The sequence below is a fragment of the Lolium perenne genome, chromosome 3 (genome assembly GCF_019359855.2).
Source record: "Lolium perenne isolate Kyuss_39 chromosome 3, Kyuss_2.0, whole genome shotgun sequence".
Lineage (NCBI taxonomy): Eukaryota > Viridiplantae > Streptophyta > Magnoliopsida > Poales > Poaceae > Lolium > Lolium perenne.
In genome coordinates, this window is record NC_067246.2 from 72,889,120 (window position 1) to 72,904,373 (window position 15,254).

The 15,254-nt window shown below is 46.3% G+C and overlaps 1 protein-coding gene across 1 annotated transcript; it reads right to left on the reverse strand.

Moving 5' to 3' along the window:
• Positions 1-7,842: 7,842 nt before the first annotated feature.
• Positions 7,843-9,282, reverse strand: LOC127341511 (uncharacterized). The gene is made up of 3 exons (XM_051367380.2): positions 8,832-9,282; positions 8,602-8,731; positions 7,843-8,528 (listed from the first exon to the last, which is right to left on the reverse strand). The coding sequence occupies exons 1-3, from the start codon at positions 8,965-8,967 to the stop codon at positions 8,039-8,041; spliced, it is 756 nt and encodes a 251-aa protein (XP_051223340.1). The 5' UTR covers positions 8,968-9,282; the 3' UTR covers positions 7,843-8,038.
• Between the last annotated feature and the right edge of the window lie 5,972 nt (positions 9,283-15,254).

A 15,254-nucleotide genomic window follows, 5' to 3' on the forward strand; every position in this document is an offset into this window, starting at 1 on the left:
TTCTGTTGTGAATTCCAATGATGTTGATTCAAATCCAATCCTGCTGCTGGGTCTGGGTGAGGAACAAAGTGAAAGTGACAGAGATATAGAAGAGGAGGCCTTCACTCCTGTTTTATCCAGAAGGAAAAGGAGAAATAAAAAATCTGCCTGTAAGATTGGGAGAAGTGGATCACAGTTGACATCAGGTGATGTCACTTTGGGAGCACAATCAAAATCAAGTGCTGCCCAGGTGAAAGCAAGAAATGACCACCCTTTGTGTGGCATTATTGCTGGAACCAGAAGTAGGAAACAAAATCCAAAGTATCTATGATAGGTGCTTCCCTGAACTGCAGAGGTGTTGGAAAAAAGGGGATGAGTGCCTTCCTGGCAAATTTGATCAAAGAGCAACAGCTGGATTTTATTGGTCTTCAGGAAACAATTAAAAAAGATTATTCTTCTGCTTTTCTCAGAAGAATTGACCCTGGTGGTGATTTTGATTGGAAATGGATCAGTTCTGTTGGCAGAAGTGGAGGTATCCTGGGTGGTTTTAGGCTATCCAGGTTCACCATTTGTGATACTTCTGTTGGGAAATTTCATATCAAGGTTACCTTGCTTGATCTCAAAATAAATGTGAAATGGTGCTTCATTATCATTTATGGAGCTGCTCAGGCCTCTGATAAAGAGGAATTTCTGGTGGAACTTGGTAACATTTGCAGCAATCAAACCCTACCAATTTTGGTTGGAGGTGATTTCAATATCATGAGATTTTCCAATGAGAAGAACAAACCCATGCCTCATAACAAATGGTCAGATATTTTCAATTCCATCATTAATACCTGTGCCTTGAGAGAGATTCATATGGCTGGTGGTCAGTACACCTGGTCTAATAATCATTGTGATCCCACCCTGGAAAAATTAGACAGATTTCTGATGAGTAGTTCTTGGGAGGAACTTTTTCCTCTTGTAACAGTTCACAAGTTGGTGAGGGATGTCTCTGATCATAATCCCTTAATTTTAGATACTTTGGATATCATGGTGAAGAAAAGAGATTTTAGATTTGAAAAAAGATGGCTCAAAGAGGATAATTTCCTAGACAGAGTCAAAAGGTGCTGGGAGCAACCAGTTCATGCCAGGGACAGTCTGGACAGATTAATGAAGAAACTAAAAAATGTCAAGAAAACTCTGAAAGGCTGGGGAGCTAATCTGAGAGGAGCAGATATTAAAAAAAAGAAAGATATTTCCAATGAATTGAGGGAATTAGAGGAGTTGGAAGAGACTGTTCCACTTTCTCCATCACAAAGAATAAGGAGAAGTACATTGCAGCAGGACCTGTTGTCTGTATTGGATAATGAAGAATCCTTTTGGAGACAAAGATCTAGAGAGAATTGGCTCCTCCATGGTGATAGCAATTCTGCTTTCTTTCACAGAGCTGCCAATGGGTGTAAGAGAAAGAGAACTATTTTTTCTCTGAAAGATAGGGACACAATTATTCAAGGTGATGCTGCTTTGTTGGAGCATGCTACTGCCTTTTACAAGGATTTATTTGGTCCAGTCACTGACTCTGGGATTAGACTGAGAGATGATGTCTGGACAGAAAGAGAAAAACTCAATACCCTTGATTGTGTTGAGTTGGATAGACAGTTTACCTTGGAAGAGATCAAAGATGTTATTGATCACATGGAGAAAAACAAAGCAGCTGGTCCTGATGGCTTTCCCATTGAATTTTATCAACATTGCTGGGAAATTGTCAAATTTGATATCCTGCATGTTTTTAATGACTTATTTGATCATAAAATTGGCCTGGACAGAATTAATTATGGGGTCATTACCCTTATTCCAAAATCTGCTGATGCTGATGTCATTCAAAAGTTTAGGCCGATTTGTTTGTTACAAGTGTTCTTCAAGATTGTGACAAAGACTTTGACTGTTAGAGTTTCTCCTGTAATGGATAAGCTCTTACTTCCCTGTCAGACAGCTTTTATAAAAGGGAGATACATCTCAGATGGTGTGATGCTGCTGCAGGAAATTCTGAGAGAGGAAAAAACCAGGAAGAAACAGGGGGTAGTCTTAAAAATTGACTTTGAAAAAGCATATGATAAGGTAAACTGGGGTTTTCTGTTTGATTGTTGTAAACAGAAAGGCTTCAGTGATAACTGGATGCAGTGGATTAAAAAATCAGTTGCTGGTGGGACCCTCAGTGTCAAGGTTAATGACAAAGTGGGCCCATATTTCACTAGTCATAAGGGAGTGAGGCAAGGTGATCCCTTTGCCCCCTTCCTATTTAATATGGCTGCTAACAGTCTGGCTAAAATGATCCATCTAGCTCAAGACAATGGGCTAATCACAGGGCTGGCAGATAATATGGTACAGAATGGGGTTGCAATCTTACAATATGCTGATGACACCATCCTTTTGCTACAAGATGATGTTCAGCAAGCAATCAATTTGAAGTTACTACTTTACATTTTTGAATCCATGTCTGGATTGAAAATCAATTTTGATAAAAGTGAAGCTATGATGATTCTTGATGACAGTATAAAACAGAATTTCTTTGCTGAGCTGTTCAAATGTCAGATGGGCAGTTGGCCAATCAAATATTTGGGAACTCCTGTTTGTGCAAGAAGGGCCTCAGTGTCTGACATGAGATTCCTGGAGGAAAAAACCAAGAAAAAAATGTGTGGATGGATTGGCAACTCTATGTCCATTGGAGGAAGATTGGTCAAAATAGATGCTTGTTTGGCTAGCACTGCAGTGTATCAGATGTCCTTGAGGTTGTTGCACAAAACAAATATTGAACAGATTGATAAGCCTATTAGATCTTTCTTTTGGGCTGGAAGTGCTGATAAAAGGAAATATCACTTTGTGAAATGGAGATGGATTTGTAAGCCAAAGCAAAAAAGGTGGCTTAGGTGTTAAAGATTTGACTAAATTTAATATTAGTCTGATGTGTAAGTGGTGGTGGAAGCTGGAGCATGATACTGGGCCTTGGCAGGATTTTATGAGGTTGAAGTATTTGAGAGGAAAAGGCATTTACTTTGCAAAAAACAGACCTGGAGATTCTCCACTTTGGTCTGACATGCTAAAAGTCAGGGAGTTGTATCTCTATGGCAGAAGAATGAATGTTGGGAATGGGTTGTTAACCAGCTTTTGGGGAGATTCTTGGTGTAGCACAAGGCCTCTCAAAGATATGTTCCCTGTGCTGTTTGATATTTGTAATGAGCAAAATATTACTGTGGCTGGAGCTGCTGATATGGGATGGAGATTCTCCTATAGAAGATGGCTGACTCCTGATCTCATCATTCAGGAGGCTGGTTTGCTTCAGCTGATGAATCAAGTTAACTTGACTCAGGAAAGTGACACTCCCAGATGGAAATGGTCAAAAAACGGCTGCTTCACTGTGAAATCAGTATACAGACAGATATGTGGGTGTGGTAGGGACAGATCCTTTAAACATTTGTGGAAGAGCAAAATTCCTCTCAAAATCAAAATTTGGCTCTGGTTAATTTGGCATAATGCAATAGCTACCAAGGACAACCTCCTCAAACGAAATTGGTCAGGGAACCCCAATTGCCAGTTCTGCAATGAACAAGAGACCATTTCTCATCTCTTCTTTGGCTGCTCTGCAGCCAAATTTGTATGGACTGCAGTGGCTACTACTGTCAAATCTCCCACTCGACCTGGGAGTTTCTCCCAATTCTTTTGGTGGTTCCCCCAATTTGCTCCTGTTAGTCGCAACACCCAGATAGCTGGTTTGGCAGCTATCTGCTGGGCTATCTGGAAAACTAGAAATAAAGCCTGTTTTGAGCAAAAAATGATTAGCTCTCCTTTTGACCTAATCAGCTACGCTGCTGTTTTCATGAACTATTGGGCAGGTTTGCATGGAGAACAGGATGCATCAGATCTTCGTGCTGGTGCTGACGGGCTCTTACACCTAGCTGAGGTGGCTGGAGTTAGATCCTCTGGAAATGATGGCCGGGGTGGTCTTCTGCGTTTGGAGGACAATAGAACTGGAGAAGATGCAAACGATGATGATGTTGCTTGATTGCCCTGGGAGTTATGCTTGTAGTTGGTTCCTTTTTGGCCGAAGTTGTTAGCCTGTTAAAACTATCTGTTGGTTCTGTAATCCCCATTAAACGCTAGCATTAGGCGGCGATCCTCCGCTTTTTGTTTTTGTTGGTTCGTGAATACTGATGTATTTTCGTTATCTCCTTTGATAATGAAAATTCGATCCCCGTTGGATCGTTTGGAAAAAAGAAAAAAAAAAGTCAGACGGCCAAGCTCAAGCTTCGGCTGACTTGAATTTAATCTGTGCTCCCGATAGCAACGCGCAAACCGAATTTGATTTTTTAGCAATTGTAATTCGAATAATACTTCACTCAGTTAAATGAAATTCTTGCACTAGTTATCTCCCTCTTAAAGTCATGGAACAAGCGTAGACTTCATGAAAAGAGACATTAATCGAACTTATAGCAGGCCAATCAATTTACTACTACTCAGAACTGAAGACAAGCACAATTGACTGAACATACATGTCAGATTCCTTCAGATTTTGGCGCGTGATTTCTAGCACTAGCTGAATGAACAGCAGCGACGAGTTCAGAGAACCAGCAGGTCGCTTTCTCGTGCCGGAATATTGAGAGAACTCGGCAACATGACAGGAACACAGCGACGAGGGGGATTTCGCTGTCCAGGAGGCTTACTCGACGATAGCGAAGTGAAGTCGCTTGCTTAGCTAAACGCTAAGCTCAAAGCAGCGCGTCTTTTCCCTATCACGGAGCCAAAAAGCAGCTTCCATGTTTGATGGGTAGGCGTACGAATGATCAGCGTGACCTGTCTAAAGAGAAAACAGGATTCCGTCCTGGCGTTTTGGCCTCTTGGAATGATGGGATTATGGTGATTTTTGGGAGGACATGCTCACATGCACATGGTTGCGCCAAGAATCCACGATTATGTGCTGCCTTAATTTCGATCTTCTGTAGAGCAGAGTATGTATCCGTTACGATTGTTCGATCTCTTGTTTGGAGCGAGCAATCATGCAATGGGATGTTTGATTTGAAAATTCTGACGTGACCTCTCTCTAGGGTATATGACACCAAAAAATTCAGGGAATCTGATCGTTTTTTAATAAATAGCCATCATGATGCAGAAGCCGAGACACATCCCCATTTCAAAAAGAACAACAAATTCAGGGAAAATAGAATTGTTTGGCCCCATGACCTAGGGGGAATAATTTGCCTTTTTTTCTAATGGCGCGAAATTTCTTTCACAACTAATACGAGTAAGAGCATCTCCAATCGTGTTTACATGCAGCGTCTGGCAATAGATAGGGCGTACATGAGGGCGCCGACGCCAGTGCCACATACGGGGGACGCCTCTATCTAGCCACACGTCCAATATGGCGCCTTCAATAATTTTTTAACCTTTTGTTTGCATATATCATGTACTATTTTGTAAAACTTCAACACATAAAAAAATTAGTTTTACAATAACTAAAATATAAATAGAACAACAACTCAAATAAAATAAAGTTAAACTAGAGCAAGACTCGGGCGGTCGCAAGTTCATCATGGGTCGAATGGTTGCGGACTTATCCTTGCATAGGTAGTCATCTACTCATCTTATGTAGCGGTAGGGGCTCCATATTAACTGCAAGCATCCTCATAGCAGTAGTGCTTTTCTAAATTGATGAGCAACCGAGCACTCTGATAGCGCCTTTCTTCATCAGAAAGTAGGTACACTACTCCCTCACACTGTGCAACAACTTCATGAACAACTCCTTGTTCAGCCACGCCAAATTTTTTTCCAGGTATATGTTGGGTGATCGGCAAAATAGTCGACATATAGCCATGACCCTCCATCCTCTTCTTCCCTTGGACTTCCTTCTCCCAAAATTCGAACCTCCACGGCCGGGAGCGACATTGTTGAGCTCACCCGCTTGTAACTGTAGATGACAAACGAGGATTGTCAAGTTCTCATCTTCATTCACGGCGACATTGGTTTCCGCCTCCATGAAGTGATGGATCGTCATCTTGTCGAATCAAACACGGAGCAATCAATCAACCAAACGACAACAAGAGGTACAAAAATGTAGAAATGAAGCCTAACTATCGGGGTCAACGTCTGAACACCTTGCGTGCAAGCCGGACTTCTGCGGGCGCTAATCGAGAGAAGCGGCCAGAGAGGCAACCGAGACAGTGAGCAGCGACCGTGGATTGGTGTAGGCCGCATTGAACCAAAGGCGTCGAGATGGGGGCGATGACAGTGGCGATGGCGATTTGGCAGGGGTGGGAAGAGACATCAATCCAAGAAGAGGCAAGGTAACGAGGGGACAATGGGTTGGGTCGATGTTTAGTGATACCCACATGTCGGCATCCTACTTGGAGGTTGCCCCTAGACGGTCCATGTTGGTCGGGGTTGGTGTATGGCGCATGACAGTTTATTAGACCGTCCAGGATCCAAGTGGCATTTGAGGAACTTTTTTTTTTCCAGTCTAGCATCCAATAAACTTTTTTCGAGGGCTACATAGCGACTAAAGATGTTCTAACTACATCTCTAGTAAATTGCAACTGTTCAATTATGTTTTCCTCTCGTTGCTCTCGGTGTAGCACTTGTGCGGACTTGTTCAGGGAAGACAAGTTAAAAGAGCTCAGGGCCGACATGTAACGAAGCATATACCACATGTTGGATTTACCTATCCGTTATTTTGAAAAAAATACAATCCGGTCTACATAGCCGTTTCGGTCGTAAACGTAAATAAAAGTGTGTTCTGTCTTTCGCCAGCTGCCGACAGAAAGTTGCTCGCCCTTTTGCACGCTGGTGGCGATCGGGTCCAGGTACCACGTAGTCACGTACGTACGGGTCGCAGCGACGCCCGCCCCTAGCCGTTCATCTCCGGATGGACGTCCCCGGACGCGTCGACGGCGATTTCCTTTTTGTTTCGCTTTGGAACTTCCATCGACAGGAACTGAACTGGCATGGCAGAGAGCCAGAGATGAGCAACGCGCTACGTGTTCGTCTGCTGCTGCTCCGAGTCCGAGATGATGATGATGAGATTCTCCTGACACGTTCGAAACGGCCCCGTACTGCACTGGCTCATGCATGGTCCATGCGAAGTAGGCTTCGAATTGAACTAGCCCTCAGATTAATTAACCAGATAACATTGTTATTGTGCCAGTTTTAACTTGATCCATCAGTTTTCTGCTGCCTCTCACTACAGATCAAAAAGATAGCATCACCCTATCCGGTAGGTGTAATTGTCTTGTTTTGCCCAGTCAATCAAAGGATAAAAACGACCCCGGTTAAAAAAGCATTTACTCATGACCTGTCAATCAATCGGTCCGATCATCATCATCAGGCCTCATACAAAAGATCTGCCGCTATCATGAACCAGCCGGTCGTCATTAGCCGTATACACTAATCACCCCAGCCAGAATTAATTTTCTTTTCGCGTGGGCCATGGCTGTCTGCCCGGCTTTACGAACACGGACCTTTTTGTTGCTACTCCATCGGAGAGACCCGGCGCGCATCATGCACGGCAGCGAATCTTGAGATCGGTCATGGCTCATCATCTTTGGGGGATGAAGGCACCCCCATGCGATTTGCGTGCAAGAACTCGGCGCACGGCCTTTCACATGGCCGCGTCGTCGTCGTAGCATGTGTGCAGAATGTGCAAGAATCGGAGAGAGTGGGAGCAAATTTTGTTTCATTGCATAGAAGAAATTAAAACTTTGATCAAGGAGTTGCAACTGAAACATGCATGTAGTATGTGTCACTCGTTGTGCTAGTGCGCTGCTAAGGTGGAACGAGCAAACAGTTTAGTTTGAGAAATGGTCGCAAGAACTTTGCTAATGGATGCACACCACATTCAAACCATATAGAAGAAGATTGAAAGTAGCTCTTCCTTGTCTGATAGTATAGCAATTCAAAGTTTGCACTGAAATTCTCTGACCAAGACACGGCATGGAAACGGCGATGGGACGAACACCTAGAACACGCGCACGCAGGTAGGCGTGTGGCGCATTGATCTACCGCAACTTTGAGAACAGGTAGTAGCGATCGGCTACACTAGGGAGACGGTGGGATCGAGAGGGTAGTAGAAGCCGGTGAGGAACTGGTCGGCGGCGTCGAGGTCGGAGGCGGCGGCGGTGCAGAAGTCGGCGAAGAAGCCGCCGCCGTCGGCCGGGCCGTTGTCGACCGCCGACCAGTTGGACCCCGATGACGCGGCCGACGTGGAGCCCTCGGCGGCGGCGAACGGGTCGTGCAGCGCCGCGGCCGGCGCCAGGAAGTCGCCGCCGTCGTAGGTGTACGTCTCGGCCTTGACGGTCGGCATGGAGAAGGAGAGCAGCGGCGACGGGTGCGGGTGCGGGTGCGCGTGCGTGGGCGCAGGTGTCGGGGCCGGCAGCGGCAGGATGGAGTCGGTGCGGGAGGAGGAGAAGGTGGCCGCGGCCGCGGCCGAGGCGGCGGCGAGGCGCTTCTTGAGCTTGGTGTTCCAGTGGTTCTTGACGTCGTTGTCCGTGCGCCGCTCCAGCTTGGACGCGATGAGCGACCACCTGCGGGTAAGGCCTGTCGGTCATGCTGGCCAGGAAACAAAAACGAAGGATGTCCTTGACTCCTTGTACTTACTTGCTTCCGTTCTGGCTGTAGAGTGAGTAGATGAGCGCGTCCTCCTCGTCGGTGAAGCCGCCGTGGCGGATGTCGGGGCGGAGGTAGTTGAGCCAGCGGAGGCGGCAGCTCTTGCCGCACCGCCGCAGACCTACACACAGCCGAGACAGGCATCCGTCAAGAACACGATCAAGAACAATCCAAGGCACTGCACGGCACGGACGGTCAGAGAGAGAGCAGAGCGCACTCACCGGCTCTGTGCGGGAGGGTGATCCAGCTGCCGTTGTTGCCGTAGCGGCGCATGTAGTCGCGGAGCGCGTCGTCCTCCTCCGGCGACCACGGCCCCCTCTTCACCGCCGCCCTTTCGCAGCACGGCGTCCTCCCCATCGACACACACACACACGCGCGCAGCAAGAAACACAAGGACAGGACGCGAACGACAGGAGGAGAAGAGGGCGACTGGCAGTTGCTGTTGTGTTGTGTCTAAGTCTGATGATGATCAGGAAGTACACAGCCACACAGGGCTGCCGCTACTTGTATCGACCCCGTCGTTCGTGGGTGAAGACCGGCACCTCGCCGCTACTCGCCTGCAGGATCGGAGTCTTTAAAAAACCGTGGAATCCCTGGGGTGAAAAGAGCGTCCAGAAAAGCGGGCGCGGTTTCCCATTCCGATCTTTGATTCTCTGCTCTGCTGCCGGAGTCGGAGCGGTTGTTGCTCTCTCTCTCTCTCTTTTACAGTGCCCTTTTGTAGGAGGGGATGGCCCCATGTGATGTGATGACCACAGTACTTGCACGAATAGACAGGGACGCGGGAGAGAACATGCTGGTCGTATGTACGCTACCGAACCAGCATTGCTGATTCTCCTGCCAGGTGATGTTTTTTACCTGCCTTTTCCCCCCACTCCTGAACGCGTTACTTGTTTTTTACCTGCCTTTTCCCCCCACTCCTGAACGCGTTACTTGTTTTTTACCGCAGTTTGTGAAAAGGGTTCTTGGAAGAAATAAGGTTTGTTCGTGCTTTTCTTACTGCGCAGTGAAGTTCCCTTGCAAAAAAAAGAGATCCCTTGCAGATGGATGACATGGGCGATTTACACAAAAATAACCCTTTGTTGCAACTATAGTACAGACTGACCCTCCCTCCGGGCAAACTATTTCACCCATCTAACCCTTTTGTGTGGCGCCCTTTCCATGCGGCGCCACTCTCCCAGCCGATGTGGCGCCCTCGACGCTGAGCTGGTGCGCCGATCCGACATGGCAGCATGTGTGGCGCCCATGGGAGGGGCGCCACACTACTCTATATATATAATTTCTATCTACATATAACAGATGACTGTGGTAGCTCAATTGGATGAAGCCTTTGCTTCCCAATCGCAAGTCATGAGTTCAAACCTCCGCACCACCTAAATTTATTTTTATTTTTAAAAATTATGCTAGACATTGTAGTATGTTTAAAACATGAAATCTAGCATCGTACTGTTTTGTAGAGTTTTTTTTATCTTCTCTTGCTTGCAAACTGAATAAACATATACAACGCTGCAATGTTGTGTCTCTCCGTGGCTTGGCTCCTCTGGGAAGCCACAAACTCCTTCAGAATTGTCTTAGACGAAGTTATTCAGGATTATCAGGGTACATTAGCAGTAAATTGCCGAGTTAGACAGAGTCAGAGGCATGCAATCAACATATTTAAGGTTATTGACGGCTAGGAAAGGCTACTGCCAGCAAAAAAAACTATGCGTACTTCTCCAAGTTCGTGTCTTCAGCATAGAATCACCGTATATTTCCCATATAGCACACTGCCACAGCTTGTTCAACCAGCCAACAGCTTGTTGCTCGAACATGAACTAAAAAAAAGGCTAGTTCCTGGGAGGCACCAGGACTGGAACCAAAGTTGCATAAGTTAGAAATTCAATCTCATAGCAACATGATTACTTGAAAAATTATAATCATAGAGAGAACACGCTCCACAAATAACATTGGTGTTTCGATATTCACAAATAACATTGGTGTTTCGATATTCATGTCATTCACCACAGAAAAATGAAAGAGGCCTTAGAGGCAACATGTTTACAAGGTGACAAATGGATCATGTATATTCCAAGTAAATAGCCAAGAGCCCAAATTTGGGGGCTTCAGGAATCAGTGCTATGTTCCAACTAAACAAACCAATGTTCAATGTTATGGTACTGGATTGTGCATATACACCTGATGCTTGGCAGGAAGGAAAGGCTGGTCCGATTGAACGGGCCATCGATGCCCAAGATCAAGATGAACATGTTAGTGCAGCCCTCAGATGTTGCTCAGTAGATGTATGTTGGCATAGCTTGCAAACACGACACTCATTCTCCTCTATGTTGATCAGTGCATCCCTGACACTTACTGAACTTTGAAGAATGGTAGTAGGTACAACCGTACGAGTGCCAATTCTTAGTTTTCAGAACAGTGTTATCTGCGATGTTTCACCTGTGTTGTATTAACACCAGAACAATTATGCCAGTATCATAGATTTCTTGATTAGGAAGCAAGCAAGAGAAGATTAAAAAAAACTCTACAAAACAGTACGAGGCTAGATTTCATGTTTTAAACATACTACAATGTCTAGCATAATTTTTAAAAATAAAAATAAATTCGGGTGGTGCGGAGGTTCGAACTCATGACCTGCAATTGGGAAGCAAAGGCTTCATCCAACTGAGCTACCACAGTCATCTGTTATCTCTAGACAGAAATTATATATATAGAGTAGTGTGGCGCCCCTCCCATGGGCGCCACACATGCTGCCACGTCGGATCGGCGCACCAGCTCAGCGTCGAGGGCGCCACGTCGGCTGGGAGAGTGGCGCCGCAGGCACGGGCGCCACACAAAAGGGTTAGATAGGTGAAATAGTTTGCCCGGAGGATCAGTCTGTGTTATAGTTGCAACAAAGGGTTATTTTTGTGTAAATCGCCCATGACATGCAGTATAGCCGCGCAAGTCCAAGCGACGCCATGTCACGCTTCTGGCCATCTCCAATACGGTGACGCATTTCGGCCGCACGCGTCTAAAGCACGACGCGGTTCAAAGCGGCGATATTAACATGCTTTTGTTCACGTGCCTAGCTGTTGGCGGTGAATTAAAGCCGGTCCAAATTTGTCGCTGCTTTGTGTGGTCACGGACGAAGATTGACAGATGGCGTGTCTTCGTGAGTCCGCATGTTCCTCTCCCTAGAGCCACATGCCGGTGGCACAGCTAAAGCGGCCAGTCATTTTAATTGGGACCGGGAGGGGGCATGTCGTCACCACACACACATCCCCACTCCCACTCCCACTTGCACTTCGAAGAAGCTACGGGGATACACGACAACTAGGCCGAGTACTCCCGTTGGGGCCGCCTTCACCCTATTTCCGCTGGGCGGCTGGCGCAAGCACACTTACGTGGCGATGGTGGCGACGCGGGCGTTCTGGGAGGCCGACACCACGATGTCGTGGCAAGATGTCAACTGGCCCACTAGTGGCATCTAAGCACAAATCAGGTGTCAATCCCACCTATGCCGGCAACCTGCCGCGCTGCTCTCGCTAGACCTTCGTGACGACCCGATGTTCGGGGAGGGGTCCCGCAATTGGGACCTCTAGTTCATGATCGACCACGGCCGACACACGTAATTCACGTCGCGGGCGCCAACACATGAGGCCCCGTCCACCGAGATCGTCGTCATCATCAAGGAGGAGATGAGCGACATGGCGAATGGGTCATCGCCACCACTGTTACAGGAGGAGGAGGACTAGGAACTCCAGACCGCCATCGAGCCTTGGACCTCCAGGAATTCACAGCGTGGTCGCACCCCGTCGAGGTGCTTCGTGCTCGAGGCCAGCTAGTAAGGAAGTTGAGAGCATATCCTTACTCGAGATGGCGCGGGAGCAGGAGGAGGACACCATGCGTGACATCGCGTGGGAGTAGGAGCGCCATATGGCACGCTCCTGGGAGGCACAACAAGGGGAGGAGTAGGCTTGCGTTAGGGTGTCCTGGTGGGAGGCTGAGGCTGTCAACCGGAGGCCAGCTACCCTACAACATCCGCACTCCCAGTGGGAGGAGGCGCTCTGCTTGCCATGGCCCAAATCGTCGGCGGGGTCAGCGAAGTCTAGCCGCAACAGCTGCGCCCCTCTCGCACATGTTGCCATCAAGGTCGAGAGCGATGACAATGATGACTAGGCGTAGACATGCCGGGGTCGAGCGACGATATTGCCAAACCCTAGCTTTTTTATTTGCGTCATATAGTTGGGGATGGCCTTGGTTCCTCCGACTACATAAGCAGACTAGGACATGTTACTATTTTTTTCCCGTGATCTCGGTACCTCAGATCGCTTTCCACATAGGATTTCATTCCGTGAGCGACCCTGATGCATCCCTTGAAGATATATATAGATCATGATCGCGATGCATCGTGAACGAGACGGCTCCAAGCAATGTCGTGACCATCTTTTGTGGCTCATCATGAGCCCAGAAACCATGTTCATCTTAGAAAATCCTCGGCCATGATAGCACCACGCAGCTCACTCACAGCATTTCGTCACCGATATCTTCTTCGTTTTGAAGAATCGGACCCGTGACCCACCCATCGTCCACGAAAGACCATGATCAAAGAAAGGGCGTACTCATGGGATTTGCTTTTGGGATCGCTGCCGAGAAAGGAAAAAAGGCGGTTCCCAAACAAGAAGGAACAGTCAGTGCGGCAAAGATAACAAAGAGGAAGAATATGGGCTCGCTCGCACATGGACGGCGACCGTGGAGACACGAGATGGGCTTTCCTGGTATGGGACGGTACCTACAAGCCTAGGCAAAGTCTGGTCAAGCCCGATCGGTGAAGGATAAGGCCTTGTGATACTTTTTGGGCTGCGCAAACGGCCTCCCGTGTCCACTCGTCTGTTTGAGCAAGTACATACGGAACATACTATAGTGCTTCTTCCACTAATTGAGACGATACCATGTAATAAATCGTGTTGTCAAACAAAAAAATCAGGGACCTGTTTCAGCAATATTACAGTGGGGAGGAATATGATATTTGTCTATTTATTACTCCTTGCATTCACTAATATAAGATATTTTAGTACTTATGTAATCTACTTTTATTGTGTTGTCACTTATTGTAGTGCGTATCTTTCAGGGCCGGCCCTAGGGGGGGGGGGGGGGGGGGGCGGGGCGGCCCCCTTGGGCCCGCAAAATCGAGGGGCCCCCGGCCAAGGTACGTGTGAGCACTGAGAAATCGCCGGACGAACCATTGCGGTACTGGAGGTTCTTTGTCTCGAGTCTCGACGAAGAAGAAAGGCGAAACGTTGGGAGAAGAAGCTCTGGGCCTTTTCTCTCCTAATTTCTTTCTTTAGCTACCTGGGCTGGGGCCTTTCTTTATTTAGCAGTATAGTACCGGACTACCGGGTGTTTAAGTGGTGGTGGGCCACTTCCCTCAAAACAAGTGGTGGTGAGGCAGGGCCGGATTGGTGGTTCAGGAATTATTGCTTTATTATTCTAAAAAAATCATGAGGACAGAATTAGAGACCAATTGATTTTTCTCGTTGAGCTTAACCATACCAACATTTTAGTTCGTCATGTTTCACAACACACAAGCACCGTTTGGCTCGTTGCACGGTAAATGCAATTTGTCTTGTTCCTTCTTTAGACTGATAATGGTGATAAGCAAAAGAAAAAGGAACAAAGAGTAGAATCAAATAAACTAACAGATTAATCACTAAATAGATGCATAGGTTCTCAAAGTCGAACATCACCAAAGAGCGCTCATTGCTTGCAACAACCAAAAAAATAAACTCATATGTGGATTCAATCCACTGGAGAATTTCAAGGGCAATGCCCCTTGCTCTTACCGCTAAAATAAGAAAATGGGATTTGCGGTCTAGCAATGCCTATCCAGCAATTGTTTTGGCGGAAGAAATAACTCAATCAACAAGAAATATAGTTAACTAAACTTAACTAATTATGCGGATATTATATTATTTTTTAAGGGGCCCATATTTTATTTCTCGCCCCAGGCCCTAAAAATCTCAGGACCGGGCCTGGTATCTTTACTATAAAATATCTAAAAAGAGGGAGTACTATGTAATGTGGAGACATCTAGGGCTGATTTACAAATGTTTTGGTTGAATGTGAAAGGTTCGGCAAGTGACTTTATATTACCATGTCCATTCATTCATATCCAACCATTGAGAATGTATTGTAGTATACGAAAGTCATGCAGCAATAAAAGTCTCTCTACTGGGATTGTATGTTCACCCAAATTGTCCAACTACTATTTTCTACCAAATTTTTATGAGCAGTTTGGTGCTTGTATATATGAGATTGTTGGTTATATGCATGTCTTGATGCGTAAATCTCAGAAAGAAATTTCTGTTTTATCCTTATAACATGGGTGGAATTTTGATTTGGAGCACTCCGTAGTATGCAACCATAGATGTCGGCTGCATCAATGATGTCAAACTTCATCAGATGATACTCCACCTGGTTGTATCGTTATTAACTTATTATGTTGTGTACTTCATTATGGGGAATTAGAAACAAACCCGGGAGGCTATAGAGGGAAACTCTTTAAAAAAATTATTGTGCGAATGAAAGTGTATAAGACGCATGAAAAATTAAATTGTGTGCATTACTTTGCAAGATCCCATTGGTCGCATTAGTCAAGGAGTGACTTCAGT

What these genes read in the sequence shown, in the direction of transcription:
- LOC127341511 (XM_051367380.2), bottom strand. Translation starts at nt 8,967, where the DNA reads ATGGGGAGGACGCCGTGCTGCGAAAGGGCGGCGGTGAAGAGGGGGCCG. An exon ending in CACCCTCCCGCACAGAGCCG is followed by an intron (nt 8,732 to 8,831) that starts GTGAGTGCGCTC and finishes GGCTGTGTGTAG; the next exon opens with GTCTGCGGCGGTGCGGCAAG. An exon ending in TACAGCCAGAACGGAAGCAA is followed by an intron (nt 8,529 to 8,601) that starts GTAAGTACAAGG and finishes CCTTACCCGCAG; the next exon opens with GTGGTCGCTCATCGCGTCCA.